Source organism: Sminthopsis crassicaudata, chromosome 2, assembly GCF_048593235.1.
Source record: "Sminthopsis crassicaudata isolate SCR6 chromosome 2, ASM4859323v1, whole genome shotgun sequence".
Classification (NCBI taxonomy): Eukaryota; Metazoa; Chordata; class Mammalia; order Dasyuromorphia; family Dasyuridae; genus Sminthopsis; species Sminthopsis crassicaudata.
This window is the reverse complement of record NC_133618.1, coordinates 656,932,988-656,954,174: the sequence shown is the minus strand read 5'-3', so window position 1 is coordinate 656,954,174 and position 21,187 is coordinate 656,932,988. Positions and strand designations below refer to the sequence as shown.

The window sequence follows — 21,187 nt, the reverse complement described above, 5'->3', positions numbered from 1 at the left end:
GGATGGATGTGCTTCTTGGCTTAATTCTGTAGGAACTATGGTGGGATCCTTCAAAAGCACCAGGGAAGCGGGTATGGCAAAATTGATCCCTTCATGAGGTTTCATGGGGCTTGGTTTCGGTTCCCAACTGCTGGGCTGCCCCCAGAGCCTCAGTTTCCAAAGTTGTAAAAGTTGGTACATGAGCTCAGAAATCCCTCCTAGCTCCCCTCCAGTTTTCTGAGTGTTCTGAGGGACACCATTCCACATTAGGACCCAGCACTTAGACACAACTCAGATCAGCTGCTGGAAACAAACCTGTCTTTAGTCATTGCTGTTTGTTTGTATTGCAGAAGCTAGAGGGCAAATGTTGAGGGGGTTATTATTGGGTTATTATATCCCTCAGACTTTGCCAGGACAGACAAAAGCCAAGGAGTCAGTAAGACTTTTACTGGCAGAAGGTCAAGTAGAATTCCGCTTTTGCTTTCTAGTTGACGCATCTTATTTAGCTGTCTTTGGAGATATAGCATCATCCTTTTTTTCTTTTTCTTTTTTTTTTGTACCCTCACAGTGCTTTTTAGTAAATAGTTATTCTGCATAATCTGCTTAATTATTGGTTCCCCCCTATTGAGGTGTAGGGACTTAAACTGCCATAAGCAGTAGCACCCCCTCAGCTGGCACATACGTAAACAAGCAGTTGGTGTTGAAGCTGGGACTTTAGGCCTCAGTCCCTGGATCTCAGTTTTAACCCTTCTATTATTTACAAATGATTTTCTCTTGTAAAAATCTGCTTAGTTTTTGTACCTTTTCACCTTCTTTGCAATCATTGCTCTGTCGAGGCAAAACCAGATGCTAAGATCACAGCAGATATTCTGAAAAGAATAATAAGCAGTTTTGTTGAAAATCACAGGGCAATGTACCATGGGAAAGAAGAAACCCATTGTTTCCAGAGTCTGCTTGAAATTTAGGACTAAGTACTTCCTATATGATCTCATCTTCTTTATAGAATTTAGTGAAAGATTTCAACTGAGAAACTATTAAACTGAGAATATTCCTTCTGGAAAATTTGTTTGATTATAATGAAATCATGGTATCAATTTTTCCAAACCTTACTGATAATCTTATAGAAAGTATACTAGCTGAACATCAAAAAGTCTGAGTTTTACTCCCAGCTCTATAACTGTCTCATTGTCTAACAGTAGGCACAGTTTGTCACGTAAATAACTTTGAGTTTCTATTTCTAAATATGTGGGATAGAGGCTCTGTCCCCTTACTCTGTGAAAGTCTCTGATTCTATTCCTGTTGTTTGGTAGATCAGAGATTACTCTGTTTGTGCTATATGATACAGGGAACAAAATTTTTATTGACAACAGTAAGATAGAAAAATCTTGTTTCGGTTTAAAAGATTTAATGTCATTAATATAATTTGCTTAGACGAAATTCATCTGTCCTTAAGTGTGTTTATATGGATTATCTGGTTTATTAAAATGATTGGCTTCTTTGCAAAACGGTGGAAGGGGAGATGACTTTTCTTGAGTAGACTTTGTACCATGTGGAAACGAAAGGCCAAACTTTATGTGATGGCAGATGAAGCGGGAGGCCATGGTAGTACAACTCTTTCTTGTTAGGAAAAGAAGCTGTCAGTTACCTCCATCTGTACCAAATGTGAGTCCCAGCATGTTTTCCTACTCTCAGACGGAAAGGAATGTCAGCTGTTAGTGAATTCAACTCAACCCACCTGGGACTGCTTTCAGGGTGATGGGGTCTGGTGGGGAAAGCACTGGACTTGAAGGCAAAAGATGGGAGTTCAGATCCTGCTTGTAACCTTGCTTGTAATTCACTTAATTACATCTGCAAAGTAATTGGTTGAATTTCTGCCTACCACACACAGGGCTATCAGAAAAGTATAAAACAGTGTGCAAAATTAATTGTTTTTCCTGGTAGGAAAATTATCTGGTTTGGTTATATAACATACATACATAATTATAATTTATATTATCAACTATATATAAATCTGTTATATTTCCCTATGAAAGGAACATGAGCATTGTCATAAACCATTAATTTTTGTTCTGTTGCACCTGTCATAACAATGTACCAATTTTCTATCCTTGTGCCCTAGAGTAATTTTGGGATGGACCCAGTTTGGGGAAATAAATAATTAAATGAAAATGCCTAAGGAGAAAGGAAGTAGACCAAGTTAATAAGATGTGTGAGGCACTATGAAAAGTTTATATAAGTACAAAGTATTTTTACTGTTAACTCCAGTATGTCATTCACATTTTATTGCCCTTGCCTGTTTTTACCTATCATTAACAGTCAATTGACACTTGACATTGCTCTAGACGCTATTATTTGTTTTCATAGCAGAGGAAGAAGCTTCTTAGAAATGTAGAACGTGTTTGTTTGTTTGTTTTTTTAACAAGTACAAAATTTATTTTTAAATAGGTACAATAACCTGTTTCTAATATGTGGAAATGTAATTTCCTGTTAAGAACATCAGCTTTTTTATGAGAACCAGGTAGCATTAACAGAGTACATGAGAAAAAAAAGTTGGATTTTGATGGGGCCTTTTCCCCCAGAGAAGATTCAGCCTTAATCTTCTTTTCTTTCCTAAGAAAAACCAGTAGATGCTACAAATATATACTATTGGTGCACACAGTTCAAGATAGTTCCCCAGAAAGTAGTCCAAAACATTATGGATCCATTATCCCATCTATCTGGGTAATCCCAGATCAGGATTTCCCCTGTGCCTTACATGGTCTTGATGATTCACTGTGACCAAAAAACAAGAATTCTTTTCCTAATTTACCCACATTGGTCCCCCATTGACCTCTTCATTCTCATATGGCCCATATCTGAAGTCTTTATAACTTGATATAGAATCTCAGTCCAGGGAGGCTCATGGCTGACAAGGCTAAACAGCATAAAGCACCGGAAAAGGACACTGTTGAAGAAGATCCTGGGGTCTGGAAAACTGTGAGCATTATTAGCCTTCTTGCCATGGCCCAACAGGATGAGCAAGAGGGTGAGACAATTAAAACTGTAAGGATTAGGGCAGTATAGTTACTCTCTTCTGTTTTTTGTTTTTCCTGAATTATCATGGAAGGGGTCATGAAATTCACTACGGAAAGATTCCTTAAAGATCATCACCCTAAAATTAAAAATAAATAAATAAAATAAAAATGAAAGTAAAAATAAGATCATCGCTCCTTCATTTTACAGAAAGGAAGAAAGTCACCAAAATTAGGTTAAAAGGACTTCTTTTGATCCTAGTGAGAATCCAGGGCTAGCTGAACATAGTTGATGCTTCATTGAAATGAAGCCCCAAAATGCCTGCCATCTAGGGGAGGGGGTGGAGGGAAGGAGGGGAAAAACTCGGAACAGAAGGGAGTATAGGGGATAATGTTGTAAAAAAAATTTTTACCTATGCATATGTACTGTCAAAAAAAAGTTATAATTATAAAAATTAATAAAAAAACAAAATGAAAAAAAAAGAAATGAAGCCCCAAATCTTGTTTGTACCTTCCACCCCAATCCAAAGTCATCCACCTCTGTCAATAAAAGCAAGAAATAAGACTTCCCTATGATATTATTAGTAGTTCTTGTTGACTAACACATTCTGGCCCCCTAAAAGACACATCATTTTTACCTTTTGACTGGAGGTGAAGGGAAGCCTACTTAGACTTGATGTAGTAAAAACTTGTCACAGAAAAACAATAGAATGTGGGTGGAATAATTATTACAACAATAATATGATAATAGTAGCTAGCATTTACTTATATGTTGCCATTTATATGCATCTTCCTATCTAATTTTTCTTCTTTCCTCCATCACTTTAAATTTTAAAGTTTGTAGAAAATTTGGTATATATTCTCTGTATTTCAGTGCTAGGGGGAAAATGGAATCATTAGGGTATTTAGGATGTCAGCAAACTGATTTGTGACTTCTTTTGAGATACAGAATTTGTTCTCTCTTATTTCGAAGGTTTCTTTTTTCTTATTACCTATGTTTTATTGGCAACCAGGAACAAAGGAAACACTGAGAAAAATATTAATAGAAACCACCCACTGCCCAAATTATTCACCACTATATGTCTACCAGAAACCAAGTGTGGAAACAGGGGCGGAAGTTCACTTGCAGACCTGAATAAAGATGGAAAACAGGATCTAACTAGAACAAGAGCTAACATTTACAAATTAAGGAGACCAGTTTTCTTTAGCTACCATACATTTGATGAATCCCCTTGGGCTCTTATGCTGTGATTTGTCTATTTTTTTTTTTAATACAGGGAAACCACATGCTCTCTGGTCTTTTTAAGCCTAAGGTGGCAGACTGAAATCCAATCCAATTGGAGAATTGAGAAAATTGAGAGTTCTGTGCCTGTCAAAATTATAAATCCTCTCCACAGCGTTATTGAGCCCAGACTTGCAAAAGGATAATCCCCTGGTGGAAGCACATCACACTTTTTGGGAGACTTTAGATATCCCCCAGTGCTCTCAATAAAATACAGCCAAAGACCTTTTCTCTCCATTTCTCCTTATAACCTCCTCTATAATCTACACACACACACACACACACACACACACACACACACACACACACACACACACACACACACGATTTTATTAAAAACCAATTAAGTGTGAACATATTTGCCTGTTCTTTCAGTTTCATTATGTGAGTGGATCTGGAACATTTTCGAGAAAACATTGACTTAAAATAATAATTCTCTTCAGTCTTGCTAGTCCAAAAAGTACATTATGAAAAAGTTGAAATTAAGAGGGGAAAAAATCATGCCAAAATTGAAATGTAGGTATGACAAAGTAGCTGATCAATAAAGGCTTCAGTCTTTGAATCTCTCTCAATGGAACCCTCTTTTAAAACGGTCAAATCCCACTCAAAATACTATTTTCATCCTATTGATCTGAATTAGACATTATGCTGTTGAATCAGAGAAGTGTACATAGTGAGTCCATAAACTCTAGACAGATGGTGGGCTTAGGAGGACCCTCTGACACATTCTAACTGTTTGACCTGAGTAAATCTGCATTACGCAAAGAGTTCTCTATATAGATGGGATTAGAGGTCTGAGTCCTTTTCTATTTCCAAAATAATTTTTCCAAAATTTTCCAAATAATATGGGTGTGAGATAGTATTAAACTACATTACGGTGCAGAATTTTCTAGTGAAGATGAAAACTTGCAGAGTAGTAACAATAGGTTCTTTTGTTATGAAGAAAAAAAGTTCAGTCAGATCCATTACCAGCTCCATGGAAGATAAAAAGGAAGGTCATTTGATAGCACCACAAGGGCAAAAATATAAAGTAGGCATTAGATGTATACAGAGAAGATTTTTGCTCAGCACTCTTCTCAGCTGCTGTTGGAAATGATAATCGGCTCCTTGATTATCAGAATATTTCAGAAGAAAAGGAGCCAATCAAAATACTTATTCCTTGGGGAAAATTGGAATGCAAAACAGTGTCCTTGCGTTCATCGGTAATATTGAGGCAGTGAAAATTGTAGGAGAAAATGAAGAAGCTGGAGAATGGGGCATTTTTACAGGAGAAATAATAATTTATTGGAGTTGGGGGAAAAAAAAACCAGAGGGCACAAGTTATGTTGTCCAACAGCAATAGGAGATAACGGGCAAAGTGCTGGACTTGCCACGAGTGTCGGGAGAGGAGCTGACGAGGGAGGGATTGGAACACTCAGCCTCGTCGCTAAATGGGGAGAAACATGGCGCACCTGCCCCCAGCACTGTGGTGTGGGTGATGTCCAGGGAGGACTGATCTCTCATTGTGACCCCCTGAACCCCAAAGTCCCCCATGTTATTGCTCAGAACCCAGTGCTTCCTCCTCAGTGAGCACGCTTCCTTTGCTGTGCAAAATGTCCTTTGGAGGCACAGAAGGTGGTGGGTGGGAGGGAACCCGAGGATGGGATGTGGCTGCCTAAAGCCAAAAAAGAGAAAACGGGAGATTCTGAACTCCTCTGGGTGCTGAACCCAGTCACGGGATGGGAAGGGAGCTGAGGAGGAAGATGGGGATGAGGAGGAGGAGGAGGATGGTGATGATGAAGATGATGATGGTGAAGATGACAGTAATGATGAGGGTGATGAGGAGGAGGAGGAGGATGGTGATGAGGATAATGGTGATGATGAGGGTGAGGAGGAGGAGGATGGTGATGATGAGGAGGAGGAGGATGGTGATGAAGATGATGATGGTGAAGATGACAGTAATGATGAGGGTGATGAGGAGGAGGATGGTGATGATGAGGATGGTGGTGGTTATGGAGCACCCACCAGGCCCCAGGCACTTCTCTCTCATTGGATCTCCCCCCACCCCTGGGAACTGCTATTATTGCCCCCATTTGTGTAACAGGTCTCACAACTAGTGGGTTCCCTGGTGCCGGGGCTCGCTCTCGGGCCTAAAAGCTGGTGGGGGAGGGGATCCCCGGCCCAGCTCAGGGGTCCTAACAAGAGTCTCCTTGGATTTTCCAGGTGCACCAGAGGCTCTCTTCCTGGCAGCATCTGAGAGTTGTCTACTGCAGTACGGTGGTGCCCTCTGATGGTGAGTCTGGGCATAGTGCCCGGGGCCAGTCCCTGCTTCTGCCCTGTAACCTTTCCCCCCTCCCCCCCAGGGGTCTCAGCAGGGTGGGGGGAAAGAGGGGACAGGCCCACCCGCTCACAGCCAGAAATGGAGCCTGTGCAAGGACAGACTAGATGCCCTCCAGGGAGGGCTGGGGCAGGGGGGGAGCAGCTCGAACACAAAGTTCTACAAAGGTCCGTATGGGAAAATTATCCTTGCCTGTGTTTTGAAAATAAAAAGCTTGAATAAAAATAAGGCAGGAAGTGGAAATGAAAAAAGAAATCTCCGTGGATGGGCAGGAGCGGCCTCGGCCTGTTCTGTTCGAGTTTTCTTGGGGGGGGGGGGGCAGCTCCCAGAACCGCCGTGTGCTCGGCTCTTGTTGGCGTGGGGGGGACAGGGAGAGTGAGGAAATGTTGGGCACTAATCAGTCCTGTCATAACCTGTACCTTCCATGTCTGTAGAGGTAGTTGCTGTTTGCACTTAAGGTGCACCAGGACATCAGGCAAGTGGATGGGGTCTGAGGGAGGCAGGTTTTCCCTCCAGAACCTTCTAAGTCCAGTGGGGACTGGAAGCAGCTAGAGGAGGCCTGGGCCGGCTTAAGCTTAGGCCTCCAAGTGAGGCCGCCCTCCTTCAGTGATTGAGGAGAGGCAGCGATGATGGGCTCTTCGGCTTATCCAGGAAACCCAAACAAATCAGTGAACGAAGGATTCTGGGAGGGGAAGGCCCCCCGGTTTCCTGGCCAAAGCACACGCGACTGAGTCTAGGAGGACCCAAACAGTGACCAAATGGGGCGTGGCCCAGGACTGCTGGTGGCCAGGCAGAATCAGATTGGTTTTGGTTTAAGGCCTGGTCCTTAAGAAAGAAATCTTGGGGGGCTCAGAGGGGCAGAAGGCCAAAACATGCTTTTGGGAGCAGTAGAGAGAGTGGGACATAGACCCTCAGAAGGCCGAAGTAGGTCTCCTTAAGAAGCGAAGGCCGAGTTACGTTTCCAGGAGCAGAGATGTGTCCCTGCAGGGCCGGGCACCTCCGTGTCCGCAGCACACGTTCACAAGGATGAGCACACTGTATGCACTCTGATAGAGACAGCAGACATGAGCCTGCAGCTGTAATCTTGTAGCTGTTGTAAGTATACAAGAAGCTCCTTGAGATTCAGAGGAGGGGCAGAGGAGGACATCAAAAGGAACTTCAGGAGAGCCATCTACACCGCGAGAAGGACTGTGGGAACTGAGTGTGAATCACAACTTTGCATTCTCATCTTTTTGTGGTTGTTCACTTGTATTTTCCTTCCTTCCTTCCTTCCTTCCTTCCTTCCTTCCTTCCTTCCTTCCTTCCTTCCTTCCTTCCTTCCTTCCTTCCTTCCTTCCTTCCTTCCTCTCTCCCTTCCTTCCTCTCTCCCTCCTTCCTTTGCTTCCTTCCTTCCTTCCTTCCTTCCTTCCTTCCTTCCTTCCTTCCTTCCTTCCTTCCTTTCCTTTCCTTCCTTCTCTTCCTTTCTTCCTTTCCTTCCTTCCTTCCTTCCTTCCTTCCTTCCTTCCTTCCTTCCTTCCTTCCTTCCTTCCTTCCTTCCTTCCTTCCTTCCTTCCTTCCTTCCTCCTTTCTTCCTTCCTTTCCTCCTTCCTTCCTTCCTTCCTCCCTTCCTTCCTTCCTTCCTTCCTTCCTTCCTTCCTTCCTTTCTTCCTTTCCTTCCTTCCCTCCCTTCCTTCCTTCCTTCCTTCCTTCCTTCCTTGCTTCCTTCCTTCCTTCCTCCTTTCTTCCTTCCTTCCTTCCTTCCTTTCCTTTCCTTCCTTCTCTTCCTTTCTTCCTTTCCTTCCTTCCTTCCTTCCTTCCTTCCTTCCTTCCTTCCTTCCTTCCTTCCTTCCTTCCTTCCTTCCTTCCTTTCTTCCTTTCCTTCCTTCCTTCCTTCCTTCCTTCCTTCCTTCCTTCCTTCCTTTCTTCCTTTCCTTCCTTCCCTTCCTTCCTTCCTTCCTTCCTTCCTTCCTTCCTTCCTTCCTTCCTTCCTTCCTTTCTTCCTTTCCTTCCTTCCCTTCCTTCCTTCCTTCCTTCCTTCCTTCCTTCCTTCCTTCCTTCCTTCCTTCCTTCCTTCCTTCCTTCCTTCCTTCCTTCCTTTCTTCCTTTCCTTCCTTCCTTCCTTCCTTCCTTTCTTCCTTTCCTTCCTTCCCTCCCTTCCTTCCTTCCTTCCTTCCTTCCTTCCTTCCTTCCTTCCTCCCTCGATCCCTTCCTTCCTTCCTTTCTTCCTTCCTTCCTTCCTTCCTTCCTTTCCTTTCCTTCCTTCTCTTCCTTTCTTCCTTTCCTTCCTTCCCTCCCTTCCTTCCTTCCTTCCTTCCTTCCTTCCTTCCTTCCTTCCTTCCTTCCTTCCTTCCTTCCTTCCCTCCTTTCTTCCTTTCCTTCCTTCCCTTCCTTCCTTCCTTCCTTCCTTGCTTCCTTCCTTCCTTCCTTTCTTCCTTTCCTTCCTTCCCTCCCTTCCTTCCTTCCTTCCTTCCCTCCTTTCTTCCTTCCCTCCTTTCTTCCTTCCTTCCTTCCCTCCCTCCTTCCTTCCTTCCTTCCTTCCTTCCTTCCTTCCTTCCTTCCTTCCTTCCTTCCTTCCTTCCCTTCTTTCCCTCCCTTCCTTCCTTACTTACTTCCTTCCTTCCCTCCCTCCCTCCCTCCCTTCCTTCCTTCCTTCCTTCCTTCCTTCCTTCCTTCCCTTCCCTTCCCTTCCCTTCCCTTCCCTCCCTCCCTCCCTCCCTCCCTTCCCTCCCTCCCTCCCTCCCTCCCTCCCTCCCTTCCTTCCTTCCTTCCTTCCTTCCTTCCTTCCTTCCTTCCTTCCTTCCTTCCTTCCTTCCTTCCTTCCTTCCTTCCCTTCTTTCCCTCCCTCCCTTCCTACCTTCCTTCCTTCCTTCCTTCCTTCCTTCCTTCCTTCCTTCCTTCCTTCCTTCCTTCCTTCCTTCCCTCCCTTCCTTTCTCATTTTTTCCTCCTTTTTGATTTGATTTTTCTTGTGCAGCAAGATAATTATATAAATGTGTATGCAGATATTGGATTTAACATATATTTTTACCACGTTTAAAATATATTGGATTATTTGCCATCTAGGGGATGGAGTGGGGGGAAGGGGAGAAAATTGGAACACAAGATTTTGCAACAGTTAATGTTGAAAAATTATCCATGCAGATGTTTTGAAAATAAAAAGCTTTAATTAAAAAGGAACTTCAGCCAAGTCTGAAAGTCAAGGTCTTCCGTAGAGAACCCATTGGTATTCATTCATAGGGCTCTGGTATACCCAGAAAAAGTGAGAAAGGCAAAAGGTAAATGGGACCCAAGGGCAGAGCGATGCATCCAGCTGGTCTCTCTTTTCTCCCTCTGTGGACATAACTGCCATTGAGAATGTCACTACGTTGTAGTGAGCCGAAGGTAGATTTACTTTGAGGTTAATAAAGGAGAAGGGGACTTTTTGGAAAGACCTTGGGGTTTGGGGGGAAAGGAGGATGATCAATGATCTGCACTGTCACCTGCTGAAGGATCTATGGGGGAACACGGACAAGCCACACACAGCTCAAAAAGATATGGAACTTCAGGATAATAAAGACAAGGTGAAAGCAGGAGGACCAATACTGGGAGATCTGCTACTTTTTTAAACTTATTGTGTCCCAGCAAAAGAGAAGACGAGGAGTGCCGGGGGCCAGGGAGGTTTTAGACTTCAGACACTGAAGTTGTATGAATATGACAAGTCCTCTGACCTCTCCTGGGCTTCGGTTTCCCAGGAACAGTGAGACCCACCTTACAGGGCTCTTGAAAATCCGATGAGATGATGTGTCCTGGACTTTGTAAATATTTGTGCACCAGACACATGCCATCTGCTCCCTCACCCAGGAGACATATAGATCAGTTAGTAAGTGCGCTATTGTGGGGGTGATTATTCAAGGATGATCATGCCTCAGTCCCTTCCCATGAGGAACTTAGAACCAAATTGTGCAAAAGAGAAAAGTACCCAGTTATAGCACTTTCTCCACAGAGTTGTTGTGAGGATCGATGAGAAAGGGCCTCCTGGACCTTAAAATCACCTTCTAAGTGTTCACTTTGGTTGCTGCTCTTGTCGCTTCTGTTGTTATTACTACATGGGATCCGTGGACGCTAGAAAAGTTAGTGTGTTTGATTTTGTCATCCTCCAGCAGAGTCCTCTTGGTTACCCAAATTTAGGGACATTCACATCTTTACAAAAGGTAAAATTATAGCCAGCTTGATGCTTAAGGTTTGGCATTTGTGGACCGCGGTCACTCTGCTGAGGGCCATGGGTACAGAGGGGCAAAAACGGGCTCCCTCTGCCCTGTGAGCTCACTGTTTAATGGAGACCGTCTGCAAAAATGATGGACAGACAAGGATATGGAGGAGGCACTGGAGAAAGTGAGAGGAGGAAGGCTTCTTTTAGAAGGTGGGCCTTTGACCGAGACTTGAAAGAAGCCAGGAGATAGAGATGCAGAAGGAGAGACTTGCTGGCGGGGGAGAGCCGGGGGAAAATGCTGGAATGGGGAGGTGGGCTGTCCTGTATAAGGAAGGGCAGCGGCCAGCCCGGCCCTGGATTGCAGAGTATGTGGGTAATGTAAAGAACTGGAAAGGCAGAAGGGGCCAAACTAGGAAGGGCTTTAAACACCAGGCAGAATTTTGTGTGGACTCTTGGAGGAATGGGGAGTTACGGGGGTTTGTTTAATACGGTCAGATCAGTGCTTCAGGGAGATCAGTTTGACAGCTGAGCAGGGGATGGATTGAGGCTGCCAGATTCATAAGTGGATCGTTGAAATAATCCAGGTAATGAAGCAATGAGGGCCTGCAGCAGCGTGGTGGTAGTAGGAAAGGAGACATGTGGGGAAGGCAGATGGGACAGGAGGTGACACTTGGTTGGATTGGGAGTGAGGGAAAGGAGTCGGGGATGACGTGTGACAGGGGCAGGCTCGAGGGACTGAGAAGATGCTGGTGTCCCTGGCAGGAATAGGCAAGATCAGAAGAGGGGAGAGAAGGGGGTCAGTATCGGATGTGTCGTACCGAAAACTTCTCCGGGACATCCTTTTCAAGATGTGTAGAGGGGACTGTGAGAACTGAGTGTGGATCACAACACAGCATGCTCACTCTTTCTGTTGTTTGCTTGCATTTTATTTCCTTTCTCATTTTTTCCTTCCTTTTTGATTTTATTTCTCTTGTGCAGCATGATAATTGTAGAAATATGTATATGTATATTGGACTTGACATATATTTTAACATGTATTGGATTAGGGGGGAGCAGAGGGAAGCAGGGAAAAAAAATTTTTTTTTAATAACTAGGCAGTGGAGGAGGCAAGAATGGAGGCCAGGAGCGAGGCAGGGGCTGAGAGGAGCCGTGGGATCCCCAGGTGAATGCAGTAACAGGAAGGGAGAAGAGAAGGCCTGAGACAAAGCCTGGTATAGGCATATTTAGCAGGAGGGACCTAGATGGAGGTCCAGTCAGGCAAGGGAGCCGGGAGAGAGAATTATCATGGAAACTGAGGGAGAAAGGAGTGTCGGGGACAAGAAGGTGATTGCAAAGTTGGGGAGAGTCCTTAAGGCCGAGGCAATATCAGTGATGAGATGGGGACAGAGGACACGATCTGGGGAAGAACTGACCAGATAGGGGATCAGAAGTCCCAGTGAGGAGGAAGAACAACATCTGTACTGGTCAAACAGAGAGAAGAGGGAAAATGGCAACTAATGCTCACGTGAGGGAACTTCAGAGCTGATGAACATGGAAGATCAGAGGTACGGTCGCTGAGGTGAGGTGGAAGGTTAGGGCACGGATGTTGTCAGCTGTGGAACTGGAAGTTAGGGTACTTAAGGAAGTATCAGTATGTAGTTAAAGTCTGCTAGGAAAGGGGGCCCAGAGAAGCCCACTCATTCCGAGGAGCGAGGAGAATGGAGGAGAATGTCTGGGGTCAGGGGAGAGTGTCCACCAGCATGGGGGGGGGTGGAAAGATCTGAGCAGAAAGGTTGCTGACGGGAGGAGGTGGAGAGTCTGCAGGTGGCAAAGGAGTTACAAGAAGCGTCCCAGTTCCTGCAGTGGACGAGTAGTTCTGAGTGAAAGGTGCTAGAAAGGAGGGCCACTGATGCAGTGTCATGGGGGGGGGGGGGGCGGGAAGGCCAGGAGATATAAGGAGAAAGGGAAAGGATTACAAAGAAAACAGGTTGTTCATTCCTGAGCAGGCCTTCCAGTAAGCTCAGTGAAGGGATGGGTAGCACTGGACTGGGACATTTGCAGAGCAGTTACAGGGAATAAAAGTGAGGGAGTGGGTGGACAGTCGGGGATGGAGAACTCAGTTTGTACTTGAGCAGCCATGGCTTGAAAATCACCAAAATGGGGAGGGCATGTGGGAGGGAAAGCATGCTACCTTTGAGGAATGAGTCCTGGCAAGGAGAGAGGCCCAGCGAGGGAGGCAAGTGCTTAAACTGTTCAGTTTTGTGATCCCTTGGCAGGGGATGGTGTTGTCAGGCCAGAAAAGGTGGCCTGGATGTGGCCTGATGCAGAGCTTTTGGACCCTTTGTAAAACTTTATTGGTGCTTTTTGCATTTTACACCAATTAGTTCCTCTTAAATTTACTGCCCTTCCCCCATTTTTAACCAAAGAAAGATAATTAAGCATAAGAGACTAAAACAACATCTAACCCCATAGGAATGTTTCACTCTTGTAATCACTTACATTTTTGCCAAAAAGGAGGTAAATATTTCATTCATCTCTTTATCATGAGACTTTATAAATTCAAAGAAGAAAAGACTGCTTCTTTGTGCAGATATTTGATTGCCCATATAATGGTTTAATAAACGGTTTATATTCCATATTGGGTATTTACCCATGCATTTAAGATATAAAAAGGCTGTTGTATGTAATCGGCTTAGAAAAAAATTATCTTTTCTTCATAGAAATATAAAACAAAATGTTTTAATGACATTCTGAATCTGAAATAACCAGTTATACAAAAAAAGGAATATTGGTAGGTTATGGGAATGAGAGAAAATAAGAAAATACTGATGCCGCAATGGTTTGAAATAATCAAAAGTTAGAGGGCCCGAGTTTTGTTTTTGTTTCTTGCTGCATTTGTGACCAATGTTCTTAGATTGCAGTTTTTGTATTTGTAAACTTAGAGGAAATAAAATTTCTTTCAAATTTAAAACCAAGGTCTTACAAGGCAGAGATAGAAGTTCCATATTCTAGGGAAAGGAAGGACAGCAGAGAAAACTGGATTTGGATTAAAGCTAGCACAATGCAGAAGTATTGAAGGTTTTTAGGTAGAATGTATCTGTCATGCTTTACGAAGATGAATTTAGCCACATTTGTTGGAGTTATGTGGGGAGGAACTTGAAATATCAACAAAACATATTAGGGTTTTCCAGATGAGACATGCTGAGTTAGGATATTGCTATTAGAAATAGAAAAGAGAGGATTATGTCTGAAAAATTATGTCGATAGAACGATAGGTTTTGAGGATGGTAAATAAAGAATGATGGGGTCATTAACAAAAATAAAAAGTAGGAAAAAATACTTATGTAGAAGATTATGAGCTAAGTTTTGGACAATGAGTTTGCTGAAAATTAGAATTGTTTGTTGCCATTCATTCCAAAACCTGGGATTATTTTGTGTTCCTGAGTGTGTTAAGTTTCCCTATTTCACTATGAAGAATACCCCTATAGGTAACAGATCTTGTTTTTTTTTAAAAATTGCATGTCTTTTGTCCAATGACATGCCTAGGTAGTTTAGAATAGGCTCATTACTAAGTTGACTACAAACTGATCTGTTTTTTTTCATGGAGTAAGTTTACTGTCTTATATGTGATGCAATCCACATTTGTAGAGAGAGTATTTTCATTGATGAAATCTCAGTTTGAAGTGTTAAAACCAAATTGTAAAGGAAAATGAACCCAACCAAAGAACTAGTTGATGTACTTTTCACTTAAAAAAATTTTTTGGGGGGGTGTACATTGACATCTGGCTCTTGTCACCCTATGTGTTTTTATATTCATATTTTGACTTAGCTTCAACTAGGAAGTATTTCAGCAATTCATAAACCCAAGGAATTTTTGTGTGACTGGTTGCAAATTAGGAAAGAGATTACATTAGAATCAAATTTGAAGAAAATAAGGAAACATATAAATTTGGCTTAGTGGCAGTACATTCTTTAAAAGACATGAAATTGAAGTCATATGGAGAAGTTTGCCAGATCATAGACTACAAGAATGTGCGCATTATGTGTAATTAGTCTGGAAAAGAAATTTAGGGAAGGTTTGAAGTGCCAAGCAGGGATATTTGTATTGGATTCTAAAGGTAATAGAGAGTCATTGAATCTTCATAAGCAAGATCTTCACTTCAGGAATATCACACTGGAAGCTCCGTGCAATATAGATTAAAGTGGGATTAGTCTCTAGACAGTGAGTCCAGTGAGGATACTCAGAAATCATTCAGGTGAGAGACGAGGGGAGTCTGACGTGGGATGTCGTTATGTGAGGAGAGAGGAGGTGAGAGGGGTTGTGGAGGGAGAATTGACAAGGTTTGGCAGGATGGGGGGGTGAGGTACAAAATTAGTGCTGAGACCCTGAACTAGAATGACTGTACTCTCTGCAAAGGGTAAAGAAGAAGGATGACTTTTAGGGGAAAGACACTAAGTTCCATTTGGATGTGTTAAGTTTAAGAAGTGTTCAGGATATGTAGTTGGAAATGCTCAAGGAGAAGAGGGTGATATGGGACAGGAGTTCCTAAAGGAGGGAGGGAGGGAGTCTATGTGCCTAAGGACATGCAGCCTTTTGAGTTCTTGAGTGGCTAAATTCTCAGTTGGCACTATGCCTTGGGAGGTGGCATCCTGAGGGATTCTCAATAGCAAAAGTATAATCACAAATGCTTCCCTTACATTTACTTGAAAGTAAATACAGGATTCTACTCCAGCAGCCTCTAATACCCTGTTTAATTAACTCCAGGGGTCTGAAGGAGAACAAGAATATCCATCTGTAGATGCAAGGGATTTCCACAGGGATACCCTTATCCTTGTCTGTGTTTCCTTATTTCCTTCAAAATCACTTGTTCCTTTCTGATCTTACATTGCTTTGTTAGAATAATCTGCATTTTAAGATAAATAGAGGTATTCATTAAATAATACACGTGCTTATGTGAGATAAGAGATACTCTGTCATAGGAGGGTAGCGGTAAGGGTAGCTTTAATTGCGTGATGATGTAGAGGGGCCTTGACATCCCTTTTTGTTGTTTGCTTACATACATATTTTTCCCCATCAGACGTGACGGTGGTTTACCAAAACGGGTTACCTGTGATATCTGTGAGACTTCCATCCCGGCGTGAGCGCTGTCAGTTCACACTCAAACCTATTTCAGATTCTGTCGGTGTGTTTCTACGACAGCTCCAAGAGGAAGACAGGGGGATTGACCGAGTAGCAATCTATTCACCAGGTATGGTCACCTTCCATAAGTACGAGCTTTTGCTTGTAAACAAACCTTAAGTAAGCCGATGGAAGTTGCAATTTTTACTGACTAAACTGTGCTCATTAAATCCCAGCAGCACTCCTGGAAAGTCATCTCTGGTGCTTTCTGAATGCACAGGGACTTCTCAGACTGTGATTGGTCATTTTTATCACTGTGTTTCACTTGTGCTTACAGATGGCAAATAAAAGACCTCCCAGGATCCTTGGGCAGTCACATTCTAAATTCTGAGACCTTTTAATGCAAGATTTAGGGGCAGAGTAAGGTTTAGTTGTAATAATTATTGAACCTTCCACTTTGGAAGGATGAAATCTTAGATGTTTTGGCTTTATTTATTTATTTATTTTTAATTCTAGGGTTTTTGCAGTAAAGATTTAGCATCAGGGTAAAAACATGCTAGCTTGGAAAGCATATGTGTTAAAGACTCTCTTGAAGATGTTGGAGTAAGTAGGAGCAGAATCATCCCAGCTCTTTCATAGCTACTCCAGTAAGGATGGGGGGAGGAAGGGAACAGACCAAGACATCAGCAAGAAATTCATGGAGAAGCAAATTCCAACAAACGGCCTGCATCTGCGCAGAGAGAACGTGGGATTTTAAAAAAAAAAAGCAAGAGGCCTTTTGTAGCCTGAAGTTCTGTCATTCTGGCCCCATACTAGGGCTAGATCAGGCAGTAATGAACATTCCCTGGATCAATGTGTCCTGTGTGTTGGCTGGAACGGTTTCCAAAGTCCTTGAAAAATACAGTGCTTGCTAGCAGATAATACAGGTCCGGACCAGGGAGGCCCTACATTCCTTCCTGAAGTGAATGGAAAGTACCAGTTTAGGAAGCCAGGCTGCAAAATGAGTAAACATTAGAAAACACTAACAATAAGAGCAACAGACAAGACACAGATCCACAAGGAGAGAATAGTACCGCACCATCTATAACCAAAGTGTCAAAGAAAATGACAGATTTGCCATGAGCTGTACTGGAATTTCTGCAGTAAATGAAGAAATGACCGTGTAAATTAAATGAGAGCTTTATAAAAGGTAAAGAATTGGAAGGAGCACAAATAGCTTAGTACAGAATGTACAGAACTGTACTCAGATAACAAACTCCTTGAAAATCAGATTGGACCAAACAGATCAATGATTTTATGAGTCTAAAGAAATACTAGAACAAAATGGAAAGATTGAAATAATATCAGAAAATGCAAAATGTCTACCTTAAAAATCCTGACCTGGAAAAGGGTTGATAAGAAATGATCTAAGAATCTTCAGATTAGCTAAAACTTTGACTATTAAGAAAAGGCTTAAATAACAGATTTCAAGAACAAATAAATGGAAACTACCAAGACCTATTAAAGCCGGAAGGCACAGTGAAAATAGAAAGAAATCACTGGTCACCTCCTGAAAGAAACACTAAATAATTACTCCCAGAAAAGTCAGAGCCAAAACCAAGAGTTTCTGCATCAATTTAAAATAATGCAAGCAGCCTGAAAGAAAGAGTTCAGATATCAGTAGTTGTTAGGATTACTAAGTGAATTCTCACCTTGTCACTGTCCAGACAACCTGAGTTCTCACTTAGTAATCCTAACAAGTAGTCAATATTATATAATACCTGGAATCTACCATAATAAAGAAGAAAAAAACAGTATTCCAAAATGCCCCCCCAAGAAGATTTCAAATGCTTATAACTAAGAATAATTTACTTAGCAAAGCTGAGTATATAATCTTATGGTTAAAAAAAACCCACAAAATTTTAATGAAATAAAAAGGACTTCCAAATATTCCTGATAAAGAGAGATGTTTTTAATTTTTTAATTTAAGAAGATGGTTTTAAATATAAACTTTAGAGTCAAGAGAAATAAATAAAAACAAATAAATTTGAGCAAGTGGAAGGAATTTATGTTAAAACTTAAAACTAATGGGGAGAAGAAACAAGCATCCTCTCAGAATCCTAATGCATTCAATGATTGTAGAGGGAGTAAATATGACAGAAGGCCTGAGAGCAGTTTTGTTCTATTTGGATAATTCTAAGAGAAAAAAATTAAGGGAAGAGAAAAGAAATACAAAAAGAAAGAAAGGGAGAAAGGAGTGGAAGGAACAGGGTAAAAATGAACCTCCTTTTCATCTGAACTGTTCAAAGGAGAATGGAATACACATATACACAGATACGGGCACATAACTACATTAACTCCAATAGGGAAATATAAGAACAAGGAAAGGGAGGCTGGGATGAAGAAGGAACGTGGATTCAAAGAGATATTAGTAATAAGCAAAAAATTTAACTTCAGAGGGAATCTCTGATCACAAAGATCATGAAGAAGGAAATAAAAGCAAAGAAAGAATGAGTAAGAGACTGTGATTAATGACTAGGCAAGGAGAAGAAAAGAGAAGCCATAAAATGGAAGCACAGTATATCAAATATAGATGGCTAGTACTGAACATGGCCCTGATTCACCCCAATTTCTTTGTAAAGAGAGGAACAAAGGAAAAGAAAAGGGAAAGCATATTCTCTAGGATAGGAGAAAACTCACAATTAAGTCATAACTGTGAACATGGACAGGATCAAATAATCCAGCATGATAGCAGAATCCAACAATACATTATTTATGTGAAAATATACTTACAACAGAAAGAGTGAAACCATTTTTTAAAAAAAGAATTAGAATAATAACTATTAATTCAAGAGTTTTTAACCTGGAATCCACTTGGATGGAGGAAACCATTTTTTATGTTCACTAACCTTTAACTGAAACTTGTATTTCCTTCAATTATTGAGAATTATTATTCTGAGAAGGGATCTATACACTTTGCCAAACTTCTAAAAAAGATCCATGACTAGGATCTGTAACCACAAAAGGTTAAAAATCCGTGCTATAGGTAAACACAAAAAAGCAAAGGTAACTAACAATCATGATTTCAGAGAAGGCAACAGTAAAAATGGACTTAACTAAAAGAGATAAACAGGAAATTTCATTACTTTTGTTCTATAGATTCTATAGATATAGATATGAATTCATGTCTATACTTAAAATAGATGTACTGAATAGCATCATATCTAAATACTTAAAGGAAAAGGTAAGTGATTAACAGAAAGAAATAATAAAATTAAAATAGCCAGTGTAACCCCCTCAGATCTAGATAAATCTAATTAAAATTTAAGATCTAAATATTATCTAAGGAAAATGAGATATAGCTCTACTGATTACTTGATAAGGAAGGAAAGGCATACATCATACACTTATTTATAATTCACCACTGAGATAAAAGTCTGCACTAGCAAGGTATGTGAGTGAAGGGAGATATGAGAGCTATTTTATAAAGCTAGAATTTACAAGATTTTGCAATAGATTTAGATATGTGTGGTGAGAAAATAAGGAGGAACACCTCGCTACTGAACTTGAGTGAAGGAAGTTCAGAGGGATTTGGGGAGAAAAGTAATGATTTGTCCTTTAAGTATGCTAAATTTGAGATGTTTATGAAACATCCAGTTCAGAATATTGAATAAGTGGTTGGTGATATGAGACCGAAAGTGAAAAGAGAGGTTATGGCTAAATAAATAAATGTGAGAATCATGTCATAGAGATGATGCTTTAACCCATGGGAGATGATAAAATCACCAACTGAGAAAGAAAAGAAAGTCCCAAAAGATGGACACTCAACAATTAATGGGTAGACCTGGATAAAGAACTGGTAAAGGAGACGGAGAAGCTGTCAGAAAGACAAGAGGAGAATAAGAAATAACAACAAAAGAAAGAGGAAAAGGGTGCACATGGCACAAAAATATTTTTGTACTGGCAAAGAATTGGAAATTGAGAGAATGCCCATCAATTGGGAAATGGCTGAATAAATGATGTTATATGAATATAATGGAATAATAATGTGATACAAGAAATGAAAGGGATGATTTCACAGGATTCTGGGAAGGGTTGTAGAATGAAGTAAGAAGAATTAGGAGAACAATTTATTCTTTGAAAAAAAAATAGCAAAGAAAAATTTTGAAAAATCTAAGAACTCTGATCAATGTAATGACCAGCCACCATATTAAAAAAAATCTTTTAAACATGAAGATGATGCATTCAGGATGCAGAATAATACATATATTTTGGATATAAGCAATGCAGAAATTTGTTTTGCTTGGATCTGCAGATTTGTTATAAGGTTGTTTTTCTCTTTTCCTCATTTGGAGAGGGAAGAAGTAAGAGAGAGGAAAAATAAATCAATTTTTTAAAATTAAATTATTAAAAATCCCCTCTTCCAAAAAAAAAAGAGCTTCACATAGCTATTTTGAATAGTTGTATGCCAACAGAACTGACAATTTAACTGGATGAATATCTATAAAAATATAAAATATCTATATTAACAGATCTGTACTTAGAATATTTAAATAATCATAACCCAGAAAAAGAAATGGAATAATTAACTCTCAAAGAAAAAAATCCCCAGTACCAGATGGATTTGCAAATTAATTCTATCAGACACTCAAAGAATGATTCCAATATTGCATTGATGTTTGCAAAACAAGGAAAAGAAAGGATCTTAACTAAATTCCTTCTATAATACAAACATGGTCTTAATACCTAAATCAGCAAGAGGCAAAAGAGAAAAAGAGCAGCATAGAGCAATAGCACAAATTGATATTAATGCAAAAATTTTAAATAAAATATTAATTTAAATATTAGCTACAAAGACATGTCAAAAAGCTTATGCACTATAACAAGGTTGGATTTATACCAGGAAGGCAGGGTTGATTCAATAGATAATAGTAATTTAAAAATATATATAAATCTATATAATTGTATCAATAAATGCAAATTTAAGGACCCATTTTTGTTAAAAAGAAACAGTAAAAACTAAGAGTAAATGGATTATTACATAATTTGACAAATAGTGTTATGTGTAAAATTACAGTGTGGCAAAAACAAAAAACAAAAAAGAAACAGAAACAGAACCAAAACCATAACCCAGTACCATAAATTTAGGAACCGGTTTATTGAGTTCTCCAGCAAGGGAGCACCACCACAAGGGCAGAGACTCCCTGAGGAACTAAAGAATAAATCTTATGTAGGTTTCAATTTAAACAGGAGATGAATTGGGTATGGGGTACGTCAGGATTGGACAAGGATGTTTCTGGGGCCTTATAGGGTAGGAATAGGAGAGGTGGTACCCTATAATTGGACAGGCCTGTT

The 21,187-nt window shown here is 40.8% G+C and overlaps 1 protein-coding gene across 2 annotated transcripts in view; it reads left to right on the top strand.

Moving 5' to 3' along the window:
• MCU (mitochondrial calcium uniporter) overlaps positions 1-21,187 on the top strand; it is a 175,317-nt gene that overhangs the window by 133,172 nt on the left and 20,958 nt on the right. For both annotated transcript variants that reach the window (XM_074296881.1, XM_074296882.1), the window contains exons 2-3: positions 6,475-6,544; positions 15,813-15,983. In XM_074296881.1, the coding sequence (XP_074152982.1) occupies positions 6,475-6,544; positions 15,813-15,983 (241 nt within the window). The remainder of the gene's footprint in view (positions 1-6,474; positions 6,545-15,812; positions 15,984-21,187) is intronic.